Genomic DNA, 13959 nt, shown 5'->3' on the forward strand with positions numbered 1-13959 from the left:
CTGGAGGATGTCGCAACTGCAGCGAACTTGCGTAAAATTTATGAAAGAGCCTTTCCGTCACTAAAGCGAAAGTGTTTAGTAAAACGCGTGATGCGTGAATCAGCGTGAAAATTTTCATCATGCCAAATCGTCATAAAATTGCTTCAAATGCTCACCAGATGCATTTCCAATAATATATACACGTATATGCCTAAATATTTATCTCAAAGTATGTCCGTAGATATGTCGTACGTCTGCCTGCATTTTGGCTACATGTATACGGTAGCTATTAAAATCTTGGAATAAAGAATCCGTACCGAAGAAGATTTGATCTCAGACTCTCTGTTCGCTACTTTATCGCCGTACTGATTCGGCCACGGAGAATAATAAACTCGCCGAGCCATATACGATGTATGTCGATATGTCGTATGTCGATATATGGGAGCAAATTATGGTGGGTGATTGCAGCCATTTGAAACCGGGGCTTGGTGACCCAAGATCATGAAACCCGCAAGGTCGTGGCGTATCGTCATTAGAAGCCATGGCTTAGCGAACCAATATTTATTAGCGACTCGTCAACTAATTTTGCAGAGTTTTCATAAACAAGCGCAGACTGCGAATTAAATAGTTCTATGGATTACGAACGCAACTCGGTTCTCTGAAGTAACCAATCCGAGTTCATGTGCGTGCGCATACGGAAAATGCAACTGCTCAAAGTGAGTGGTGTTGCTAAGTTACCACACAAAACCGCTTATAATCGGGTTGTATTTTGGTAGGCATCCACTATTTCGTTAAAAATTAATAAAATACGACGATCCTACCACGGAGCAACAACAAAAAGTAATCAGTAAACTAAAATGGCTCTACCATTTTTGCCAGGAAACAATTTCAATAAAAATGTAAGTATTATCATTAAAATACGATCAACAAAGCCTTGATTTGGACATTTCACTAGATTTTTGTCATGAGGTAGTGCTTTGAATGATTTTGATTTTCTTAGTTTAAGCATGACGTTAATTTAAGCATACTGGTCTTGTATAACAACAATAAATGTGTGAATACTTACAGCTTGGAAAAGAAAAGTTTCACAAATCTCACCACTTTGACTATGTGAACCGTGATGTTGCTAAAATGCTGGATGACAAGTCTGGTATTGGTGGTGTACCCTTACCAGGTCAAGATCTCACACCTAAAAGCTCAGTCTTTCCACGAGGAGAAGGAGCTAATCAGCCTGCTTGGGTTGCTTTTGATAAGCAAGTTCTTAGTTTCAATGGGTAAGATTGTCTTAATATTTATATAAGACTTTTATTTAAATACTAAATTACAAGGTTCATTAACCTAACTGCATACCATTACATTATTTTGATGCCATTTAAACAATAACCTGTTTCATACTTTTTAACACTCTAACTGTCTCAACGTTTTAACCTTTAATAGCAAGACTTTTGATAAGCCGTGCTAACAGCCATTGAAAGCCAAAGGCTCTTAGTGTTCATTTTTCCTATGCATTGTAAACTTTCTACAATGACCAATAATACAGTAATATCTGTTACAGTTATTAATAAGCTTGAAGTAATATTTTAATATTAGTTGTAATATATTGTGGATTTATCAGTTCTTACGTTATATGTGAGCACAGAGTGTAAAATGCATGCATTAGCTAACCAGTTTTAGTACGACAAGCGTAACTATTAGCAACAGTGATTGTTGCTGTGTAATTTACATATTAAAAAAATAGCTATGGCAAACTTGTCATATTTTACATAAAGCAAAATCTCTAAAATTTCATATCACTTTTAAGTCAAGTTACATGTAACTTGTATAGTAGTAGTTCCATCATTTAAACTTTAGCTTTTTCGGATTGTGCTAGATAACAAACTTACATGATAGTAATTGTACCAACATTATTGTTTAACTAATGGAATTTAGTATTTGATTATTTCTGTAATGTTTTGCTGATTAGAATACAATAAAATTTGGTATGTTCAAAGTTGTTATCAAATCAAACTTCTGGCTTCAATGCGGTAAGAGGCTTATTGACCAACTCAGTTTTAACAGGATAATAAATGTAAATATAATGAAGCAATGGAGAAGGTGCTGACAAACCGTATTATATTTTAGGTATTTCCAAGAATCTGTGGTCGAGCGACGAGAAGAGCAGTATCGTGTCAGACCGTGCATAGTTTATTTCTATCTAGAGGATGACAGCATTCAGGTTGTAGAACCGAGGCAGAAAAATGCTGGTTTACCGCAGGGTACACTAATCAGGAGACACAGGTATGAATTGCTCTTCTGGTATAAATGGCTCTACAGTTTGTCTTTTACCTTACTATCTTTAGCTGTACAAGAACTCTTAAACTTTCGATCTCAGCTTCTATAAAAATAGTGCAGGTTTGAGTTGAAGTTTAGGAAATTAATATATGAACAATAGTGTCTATTAACAATTTGGACTTTGCATTTCATTTGTGATACAATTATTTAAAAAATCGTTTAAACTTGAAACAGGTTATGACACAATCCGGGCCTTCAGAAGCTTCCAATAATACTTATAAATTTTAAGCAATTTGCATCAAGAATGCTTCCGTTGTTCTTACTAGTTCAACATATTAACCTATTAACCCCAATTATAAAAGATACAAAACTCAGCTATAAAAAATACAAAACTTTTGTCGTGAGAAATATTATTGAAATAATTTTAACTCGCTATAAAAATAATAAGCAAAACAATGAAGTTTGGCAATCCATCCGACAATCATTGTCTGACGTTTGTTGCAGAATTCCTCGTCCAGCCCCGAATGATGGAAAATTTTACACAGTAGAGGACTTCAACATCGGCAAAGAACTAACCTTGTATGGAAGAGTCTTCAAGTTGACTTCTTGTGATGAGTTTACTAGAAACTTTTTGACAAAACTTGGTGTAAGAGTCCCGCCTCCAGATGGCACGCCAAATGACCCGTACTCTGATCATCGAAAAGCTGTGAGTATCCGGAGAAAATGCCGATAGGTTGTCGTCTGTAGGGTCCTGTGGAAATCTTAGGAAATTATTAGAAAATTGGGAACCCTCTTAGGAAATTATACATTTTGATAATTTTTACAAAATTTCATCATCTATTCAATCAGTTATTTGTAAAACAAAGGTTTAGGCTTTAAAAACTAATGATAGTATTGAGTTGCGTATTTTTGTTTCTATAAAACTAGAAATAAAACTTTGCTCTATGAAACAATTAAAAGCGTGTTTAACATATTTAACCATAGACTTACTATACATGGAGTTCACATAAAACACAGAGATTTGCCACCGTATCATTTTCACCAACTATTCACAAACATTGATAGCAGTTTTTTTGACAAGCGTTAGGCTTGTTCTTTATAAGTTATTATAACAAATACTCTGCTAATCCCATTCTACTGTCTTCTTATTTGTTTTCACAGTTGGACGAGTCGATGCAACCACTTCGTCCATATGAGAGGTTTGACACCCTCAAGCAGTTCCTAGACCATGATAGACACGTGCTCAGGTTCTACTGCTTTTGGGATGACACTGACAGCATGTTTGGAGACCCACGGGAGCTTGTCTTGCATTACTTCTTAGCTGATGACACAATTGAAATTAGAGAGGTCATCCCGGCTAATTCGGGTCGTGATGCAGCTCCAGTGTTTTTGAGGCGTGGACCAGTGCCAAAAGATGTGGCGGCATTGAAGCAGCCTGGAGAAGTGACCGAGAGAACAGTCCTGAATGTCTTTGGACCAACTGGGCATGGCAGCCGATATATTCTAGACAGTCTCAAGGTAATGTAGCGTAAAACCATGGTCTAACAAAAGACCTTTTGTAGAATCAATGTACTGAATCCTTGGCTGTTAAAGCTCTACCAGCTGCTAGTAATAACAGTGTTTTTAACTAATCTGCTTTTAAACATGTATGTATGTATATATACATATAGATATATATACATATATATCTACACATATACATGCATTATATACTATATAATACATTACATACTACGTATACACTATATACTGTATATATAGTATATATATTTAGTATATGAAATATATATATTACATTTACTATATGAGTAAAAGCGTAAGATTTGAGTAGAGTGCTCAATGATATAATCAGAGCAAGTTAAAATCAATTAAATAATTTTATTTGAATGCCTTCAATGGTGCAATCACATCTTTACCAACCAATCATGTTATCTAGTACAAAAAGAGTGGAATCCTAAAAGGTTTTTTGCAGCCAATATGAAAGTTGTCATAAGGAAACAATTCTAGAATTTTAAGATGGAGAATTCTAAGATTCTCCACTTTAAGATTTTACAGTAAATTTTAAAATTCCGCAAAAGAATTCTAAGATTTAACAAAGCCTCTTGTTAATCTAGCATCTGGTATGAATGAAAGAAAAAAAGACAACAACTCTATCTGCTTTATATTTAAGAAATATTTTTGGCATGATACAATCGTACTATACACCCTGATAGAGAAACAGTATGTTTTTAGACTGGAGCCATTCAGGTGGAAACCTACAAAGACAATGACTTAAGCATTGGTGCCCAGTTGAATGTTTGGGGACGTAAGATCGTTCTCTGCGACTGTGATGATTTCACCAAAGAGTTCTTCAGAACCAAATATGGAATTAGTAAGTTAGTAAATTTAAATTCTAAAAATAAAAACATATATCAAAGTGGCTTTTAAAGGCAATATATTTCCACTAACCTGCAGTTGCAGGTACTCGAAAGGTAACAATAATTGAATACGTAAACAGAAAGAAGGCTTTATCGCGACAGCATCAAAGATTAGAATTCCAAATCATGTTCCTTTTAGTATTTTTTGAATTGGTTTTGTAGCTACTGCAAATACTATGGCTATCTTGAGATTTGCAAAGCGAGGCTTAGATTTGCAAGGCGCGGCTCCACTATTGTAATCTGTTTCTGCGCTTTGGATCGAAAGTCCTATAAATATAGAATGAAGGAATCTCTCCCTTTCAGATGACTTTGCTGCGATACCTTACAAGAGACAGGCTGAGCCTGCAAAATCGCGAGAGGTTCCACCATACAATGGCTTTGGTTCTGAAGAGGATTCTCTCTGCTCATGCGCTGGTCTTCTGCCCAAGCCACCACGACGTGACTTTGTAAAGTTCATGGAGAAAGATAGGTGAGAGCATAGCTTTAGCACCATGTGAAAACTCTTATGTTGTTGAGAGGAAGTAGTTAGTATACATACTAAATTATCCTACTGATTGAAAAATTGCTGAAATGTGGTATTTTAGCTTCTTTGCATATATCGTGGGTGTACAACTATATGGCAGTAGTACAAAAACATCTTCATTTGCATAAAGTTGGACGTTCTGAAAATGGCCATCAATGTTAGGAAAAAACTGTTATTTCTGCATTTTTTTTGTTTTGACCAATAAGGTGTCAAAGTTTTTTATGTCAATCCTAAGAGATGGTATGCTGCTGTCACGTCCATTTTAGACATTATAGCTCTTTAAGAAAAGGACAACTCCAAGATCTGCTATCTGATATATTTGTTGTCTCATTTTTGTGCAACCATTAATATATTTATTTTCTACATCAGCACTTAACAGCATTAAAGCATAAACATATTTACACTGTATGCTATCAGGCTCCTAGTAAAGCCTTAGTTCCTTTATACAACTTATAACTAATGCATTTGTGAGTTATATCATTATAGTCCCACATAGAGATATGCTGTGAGTTATGTCTCAGCTAACGTAACTCAGAACGATTGTGTCTATACAGGTGCGGGCTAGAGAGCAATGTGCTTCGATTCCTCGCTAAGATGGATACGACAAAGCCTATTGATATCGACCGACGGTTTATCATAAGCTACTTCCTGGCCGATGACACCCTCCTTGTGTTTGAGCCTCCTGTTAGAAACTCTGGTAAGCTCATTAAATAAATAAAATATACAGAATCGCCAGAAAGGTGCAGTGATCAAAACCTATTCCTAGTTTTAATTTTCCATGGACAGTAGACTTTTCAAAGAATTACTATTTTGAAAGAAGTTATTGTGTGACGCCAAACATACTTGACAGTGATAGCTAATATTGTACAGTTTCACGTAAATTATAAATTCAGTATATGTGTGATTTGAAATTTTTGATGGGTGGCCCTTTCAAGCATTATTGGTGGAGGTGTTGCTAGAGGTCTTGGCAAGGGTTTTGCCAAGGTTGCTTGTTGTTAAGCGTGTTGAGAGGGGTGCGAGAGATCTTAATTTAATTGTAGAATATCGTTAGAAAAATTAATTTTTGTATTAAATTGCATGTTAGTTCTTGTCACTAGAAATATGGCTTCATGCTAAATTTACTGCTAGTTTTTTTCTCAAATTTGGAAGAATTTCATATCTAATGGATTTTTCACTTAATTCACTCAAAATAGTCTTATTCTTTTTGCTAACTTTTATGTCTAAATTTATATAGTGTACATTATTAACTTGCTCTCAGGTATGGGTGGCGGCAAGTTCCTAGAGAGACAACGAGTCAAGAAGCCTAACCAGCCAAGATATGGCATAGAGCTAAGTGAATACTATCAGGCTTCCGATATGTTTGTTGGAAACACTGTTGAGCTCAATAGGTTCAAGTTCACCATCATCGATGCTGATGAGTATGCCTTTAGATACATGGAGCAGCACTCTGCAGAGGTTGGTCTCAACAAAATGTATGAGCTGTTTCGTCCACTTAGAGCATTACTCCTCTACTTGAAGTATTGCTTTTTCACTAGTATTACCTGAAGCATCGATCTCTTCATCACTCTCAACCTAACAAATGGCCTTCTCAAATGAAGTATTAAGTCAACATGCCACTCAGATTTTAATGATAACTCGCCATCATTTCTGTTGTGTTTCGGAGACAACTGAGCCTTCTTGTCAAAGCCTTCAATATTCTTTGAGTTTTAATCTTGTTGATTTGTTTTACATTATGTTACTTATATCAAGCACACAAGTGAGGGATTTCTTGCATGGTGAAAAGTAGTAGGAGTAATGCTGCCATATGTCTAGTTGAAACAAAGATGTGAGCAACATCATTGCAACAATTAATAGTACGAAATAAATGCTTAAACTTATAGAGCACCGATCATTAACAGCGTATAGTGCAAACAAGTCGTGAAAAAACAGCTTGTTTGCGTGTTGCAGTTCCCCAAATGTTCTCATCAATACATCTTGGACAAGATTCGAGGTGGCACCAGCCAGCAGGTGGAAGATGTTCTCTCCGCTTTCCAGAAGTCAGATCCATCTCGAAGTGGTTGCATCAACTATGATGACTTTATTGGCATTATACAATCTGTTAACTCCGATATCAGCGCCCAGGAGATTATGACCTTAGCCAGACTTTATGGGTAAGATATTATATTGCATAAGAGTTACATACTCATTGAGCAAACAACTCCAACTCACTCACTATTTAAATTCAAGTCAGATTTTAATAAATAACGTGAATAGGGTTTTCAAGTTGCCAGATAGCATGCTAATCAGAATTATCTAATCTTGGTTAGTACCACTCCCGAATGAGATGTTTCAGTTTGTCACATGTTTTTTTCTAGTTCGTAGTACTGCTAGTAGGGTGTAGGGGCTAGTAGGGTTATTATCAACTGCGCCGAAGTTAATCTGATATCTTATAGGCTACAGGGCATAGGCTATAGTTTGCCTTAGCACATAGTGTTTTTGTAAATTATTTTTCAAACTGCAGAATGATTATACATTTACAGTTTTGTTTGATGTGGCTTTTTAACATTCGTAACCTGCTATAGCAACCCGCTATTGATAACGCTACATTCATAGTTTTAACCTTTTTCAATGTCCTTTACTCAGCTAGTAAAAAATAATGATTTTTATAAACTTTAACATACAATGAAAGTGAAACTAAGTTGCTGAAAGTGAAACTAAGTTGCTGAAAGTGAAACTAAGTTGCTAAAAGTGAAACTAAGTTGCTGAAAGTGAAACTAAGTTGCTGAAAGTGAAACTAAGTTGCTGAAAGTGAAACTAGGTTGCTGAAAGTGAAACTAAGTTGCTAAAAGTGAAACTAAGTTGCTGAAAGTGAAACTAAGTTGCTGAAAGTGAAACTAAGAATATATGAAGTTTCATAGAGCTGGTGGCCAAGAGTCTCCCTGAACAAGAACTTGAAAAAGCTAATAAGTGCAGCTTTGATAGACAATTTTGTTTCTTTTATAACATTAAAAGTCTCATCGTACTTACATGTACAACATCACGTCTCGAGTTAGTGATTTTTATTATTAAAAGTGTAACCTTTCGCTATTAGGTATATGCGCACAAGTACATATTTAATGCTGTTACAGTGAGAGAACACAAGACAACCATGTACAGACATCAGGGCTAGTATATCTTATCCAAGATAGCCTGAGAAAGCATAACTTTGACATTCGCACCAACAAGCTACAGGAAGCACTACTGCAAAGAGATGCGCAAAAGTAAGTTAGCAAATATTTTACCTTTGTTTTTAAAAAGTTTTTATGTTGTTACAATAAAGAGTTGAATAACTAGTTTGAATGCTTTTTAATGTGATGGTTTTCTTTGAATTTCTCTTGAGAAACAATTTTTGAAATCATTTTATTTTCAGTATATTTTTCAGTTATTATTTTGTTTTAATAAAATGAGCAACATATAGGAAAGTTAACTATAATATCACGTTAATAGAGTTACCAAACATGTCAATCGAGTCATCAACCTATAGAGAACCTTTGTAATATTTCTGTTTACGCTTAGCGTAATTTATGATTAATAATCCAGCAGCCTAACATAGATTTTACATTACAAGCTTACAGATAAACAACCTTTGACATCTTAATTTGTTTTCAAACAATACTAGAAAAATTTGGTGATGTCTAAAGTCTTCGATACACTCTACCAGCTGTTACCTTTGGCTGGTATTTTTCAATCAACTAATCAACTTTAAGGGAAAACAGTCAATAGAAACAATTCACACAGCTTCTTTTATAACTTTTTAGTTATCCACAAATTGTTTTTTTTGCTTTATATACTTGAGGTTTCTGACTTTTCATTTCAAACTTATTTAAAATAACTGTACAAAGCTGGATTGGCTGGCTGTTGTGGTGTCATAGTTTTTATACTAACATAGGAGAGTACTCAAGTACTAGTGAAAACCATCGAGATTAAATAGGTATTGTTTTAATAAAAGTAGGGAATCAAAAGTTTTTCAAGTTTTGATTTGATTTCACCATGGAAAAATACTAAACATTACTATTATTTTCTTGACAGGCAGGGATATCTGAGTGAGAATGAGGTGGTGACAGCATGCAAGTCTATTCGAGTGCCTGTACCAAGAGACATGCTGGCTGCGCTAGTGGCTAGGTAAGAACGTTGTTTAGCTATTTTATATCTTATAGTGTTAAAAGACATATCTGAAGTCTAGGTAATAGGTTATTCCTATCATTCAGCTACTATCAGTTTTAAGGATGTGGTTTTTCTTCTCATCAAACTGTATTCTAAGTGAATCGTCTTGGGTGTTGACTGATGAGATTTCCAGTCAACACCCCGTATGATTCAGTTCGAGTACAGTTTGCAGAGAGGAAAGACTGCATTCTTGAAACTTACAGTAGTTGAATGATAAGCATAACATGATCTCTAAAAGCTTTATAGATTTACGTAGCTCCATACTTTATATTTATCAACTTTACTTGAGTAATTATTCTTTAAGTAATTTACTGCAACTGGGTGTCAGGGTGGCCTAGTGGTAGCGCCTTTGATTGTCAACCATGGGGTTAGTGATTCGAGTCCTGCTTATTGCCGATCTGACAAAAAGCTATCAGCGAGCCTTCAACCCTAAATTGCTGGGTCTTTTGGATCTAGACCATAACTTGGTGGCCCCGTGTACCACACTGATGATGTGGGCACATTAAAGATTCACCTCTATTCTTAACACATTGGGCAAGTGAAATGGCTACCTGGCTCTATCAGACTGGACGTGTTTTGCTGGCATCCCTTCAGGCTAATCTGACAGTTCAGGAAGTGGATACTTCCGATACTGAAATACTGGTCGCACTGAGAACTGGGTATCTCTGATCCAAGCATGCATCGCGAAGATACAAGTCATTGTCGACAGCCATATATTTTAGATACACATGAATATATACATACGACATTAACCCGCTGACCTGCTGATCAGTGTAGATATGTTAGCAACTTATATTATGAATGTTACCAATGTATCACCTACCGCTGTCTATTCTGTTACTTGTTATTTAATACATTTACACAACTGTACGAAAAGTTCCAGAATGTTCACTGTAATTATTATAGGAACTCAAGGACACACCCAAAACTAGATACCAAATATAGACATTTTTATGATGGAATGATTCAGACAATTAAACTATGTTATAATCAGAGACATCCTATTAATTTAGTTAGCCTGTCACAGTGTAAGTACTCTAAATATAGCCTAAGCTCCCATGATAACTTATTGCTTAAATACAGGTGTGGCAGAGATCAGCAAGGGCTGATCAAGTACACAGAGTTGCTCGAGTACATGGACTGGAAGACTTGCCCTGTGCCGGCACCCACAAACTACCAACAAGGAGTTTATAACCAAAGTTGGACTGCCCGTTCACCTGACGACCAAGTTCACAGGATACAGTACGTCAAACTTCTCGGCGACATTTATGGTTCCGCCGTCAGCGCTATGCTAGAGCAGCAAAACTAAACATTGAAAGCACAAAACTATTCATACAAAGTGAACTGCTAAAGAAACTGCGCAGCTTGTTGTAAGCTCTACTTGTGCGGTGTGTTTGGCTATGACAACTTGACATCAAGGGCACCCGTGAAGTGATCGTCAAAACAAAACTCTGTCAAAAAGTGTAGATGTGAGTTAAACACAGAAAGTAAACTTTTCAATGCCATCAGATTTTTCTTTATATTCTTCACTTAGAATGTTCACATTATGCTCACTTGAAGTAACAACTCAATTGTATTTTTAAATATGTTTGGAGTTGCACTTTCATGATAAGGTGGAGCACAACTCATAATTATTATGGCTATTTATTCATCTTTTATCATTAGTGTTACATGATCTGTGTTTTATTTTTAATTGAGTGATTACTTTAATTAATCATTGTAATTTGCAGTAAATAAAATACTCTGCAAACATTTTATGGCCTTGGCTCCATAACAGCTAAAGATTAAAAAAGTTTATTGCAGTATATAATACAGATTTACACATGATTATAGTAATGAACATACATTTAGGACATACCTAAAATCTGTTTTTAAAGGTCTTTTAGACTGCAAAAGTAAAGGACTCAAATTAGATATATGTAATTGTTCTGTAGTTTTGTTTTAAGCTATTATTTGAGTTAGCTTATTAAGATAGGGTGGTTCACTGTGTACTCAACAAATGCTTCAATTCTAAGTTTTTAACGGTAAAAAAATTGATTCAACTTCTATGAAAAACTAGTACCCTGGCTGCCTGGTGTGCCGTGAGAGATCATCAGGAGCGCCAATAAAACACAAACAATAAGTATGTGCGCAGCTATTCTGAAATGCCTTAAGAAGGGCAATTAGCAAACAGTGCCAGACTGCTAAGCCAAATGTCAAGAGTTTGAATCCTGTATGAAGCGATCTTTTATCCCAACCTCTAGTTATGACTTTACACAGATTATCACTCTAGCAGTTTAGTGTGCCATGAGAGCTTGTCAGGTGTAATAACTGTACATACAATGATTCTGTTATGCTAGTGGTTGTTTGGCTAGTACAGATGGTAGCTTGTCGGTCCTTCAGAGTGAATATTGAAAGTTTAACTTTAGGAGTTTAACTTCACCCATGGCTTCACCCATGGCTTTGAATAGACATCGATATGAACATAGATATAGATCTGCATAAACATAGATTAGTTTTTATGTCATGTATATTAAAGGCTGCGTATGGAGTGACTAAAAAAATTTGATAAGATAATAGTCTCAATGTGATAATCTCAGATAATTAACGTTAGATTTGTTCATAACTAAGATTATGTTGTTAACAATTCTTAAAACAGGATGAACAAATTCAAATGAAACACACAGTCAAAGTTTTTTTAAGCAGGCATACACTTCCTTTTTTGCTAGCTATTGTAAGAATTGTGTGCATTAGCTGTAGTATCCACTTACTAAATGAAACTACTACAAGTATATATAACTGATCTGACACATGAAATACTCTTATTACGGCTTATAGACTGTTTATCACTCAAATTGCTAGTGAATTTTCTATTATTACCTTTGTTCATCGTGATATAAAATCATACACCCTTTGTTAATCATATTATGCAGTGCACTACAGCTTAGTGACAGTTGGTTGAACTACACATGGTACACATAGTATACACAGTTAATTTGTACAAAATCGCTAAAGAATACACATTTAATGCATTTAGTGTGCATCCTTACATTTGAAATTTATGACTAATTGCGGTATTGCATCTTATTTCAAATGATGCAACGGAAAAGGGGTTTTAGTTTGCCAACTAGAAGTTCAGGAGTTGCTTACTCATGTCGGTACCTGATGAAGGGTGAATATCTAATTCATATAAATGAATTGTGAAAGTTGATAATTTGGAATTGTTAAGAAGGCTTCATGTTCATGGCAGACTGACTTGACACAACTTACATGATGTGACACAGCATATATGACGCTACTTACGCGACATGACATGACTTACATAACGGCATGACATACACGATGACATGACACGACTTACATGATGTGACGCAATTTAAACGCATATCACAAATTGTTTTGCTGACCTTTCAGTGACCCCCTCACTATGAAGGTCATGGGTCACTCAGGAATTCGTGTGTGTAAGTGCTACTGTAGATAGTGGTAACCCATGTAGTATAAGCAGTTGCTCCGCATTATTGAAGTCTGTTCGATACGTGTCATACCATTGGACTGGCCTTCATAAAGTACCGATAACTCTCTATAGGCTGTTGTCAAGTTTAATTAGTTTTATATTACTTGTAGAATATATAAATTAAGAGCTATATAAAAATGATGTATAACATAAAATGTATAATATGTAATATACGAAGCATTAAGTGCGCTAGACAGAATATACCAGAGAATATTTCATAATACGAAATACATGATATGGCTCAAACTTTGTCAAAGTGCCCCTTGATGGCTAGTCAGTGAGATTGGTCAATCATTGAAAGTTTTATATCAGCATGTCGATGGATAGCTTTCTCTAGTACCTTGCTGCTACTAAATATGTTATCAGCATGGGAGTGGATAGCTTTCTCTAGTACTTTGCTGCTACTAAATATGTTATCAGCATGCGGGTGGATAGCTTTCTCTAGTACCTTGCTGCTACTAAATATGCTATCAGCATGTGGGTGGATAGCTTTCTCTACTACCTTGCTGCTACTAAATATGTTATCAGCATGGGAGTGGATAGCTTCCTCTAGTACCTTGCTGCTACTAAATATGTTATCAGCATGTGGATGGATAGCTTTCTCTAGTACCTTGCTGCTACTAAATATGCTATCAGCATGCGAGCGGATAGCTTTCTCTAGTACCTTGCTGCTACTAAATATGTTATCAGCATGTGGATGGATAGCTTTCTTTAGTACCTTGCTGCTACTAAATATGTTATCAGCATGCGGGTGGATAGCTTTCTCTAGTACCTTGCTGCTACTAAATATGTTATCAGCATGTGAGTGGATAGCTTTCTTTAGTACCTTGTTGCTACTAAATATGTTATCAGCATGCGGGTGGATAGCTTTCTCTAGTACCTTGCTGCTACTAAATATGTTATCAGCATGTGAGTGGATAGCTTTCTCTAGTACCTTGCTGCTACTAAATATGTTCAAGTAAAATTGTTCAGCTTCTGAATATTGACAGTTGTACTGAGGATCGATTTTTAAACCGGCTTAAAACTAATTATGCTGCTTTCTCATTTCTTAAGTCAGCTTAATACAAAAGGCGACGAGCTTTAAATATTAATTA

At 35.6% G+C, this 13959-nt stretch overlaps 1 protein-coding gene across 1 annotated transcript; it reads left to right on the forward strand.

The window, feature by feature from the left end:
- The first annotated feature begins 736 nt into the window (after positions 1–736).
- Positions 737–11106, forward strand: LOC137405597 (EF-hand domain-containing family member C2-like). Its single transcript, XM_068091907.1, has 13 exons — positions 737–878; positions 1048–1253; positions 2101–2256; positions 2755–2956; positions 3412–3768; positions 4483–4621; positions 4971–5136; positions 5745–5887; positions 6449–6645; positions 7138–7340; positions 8298–8429; positions 9238–9330; positions 10456–11106. The coding sequence occupies exons 1-13, from the start codon at positions 837–839 to the stop codon at positions 10679–10681; spliced, it is 2262 nt and encodes a 753-aa protein (XP_067948008.1). The 5' UTR covers positions 737–836; the 3' UTR covers positions 10682–11106.
- Positions 11107–13959: the final 2853 nt, after the last annotated feature.

The sequence above is a fragment of the Watersipora subatra genome, chromosome 10, assembly GCF_963576615.1.
Source record: "Watersipora subatra chromosome 10, tzWatSuba1.1, whole genome shotgun sequence".
Taxonomy (NCBI): Eukaryota; Metazoa; Bryozoa; class Gymnolaemata; order Cheilostomatida; family Watersiporidae; genus Watersipora; species Watersipora subatra.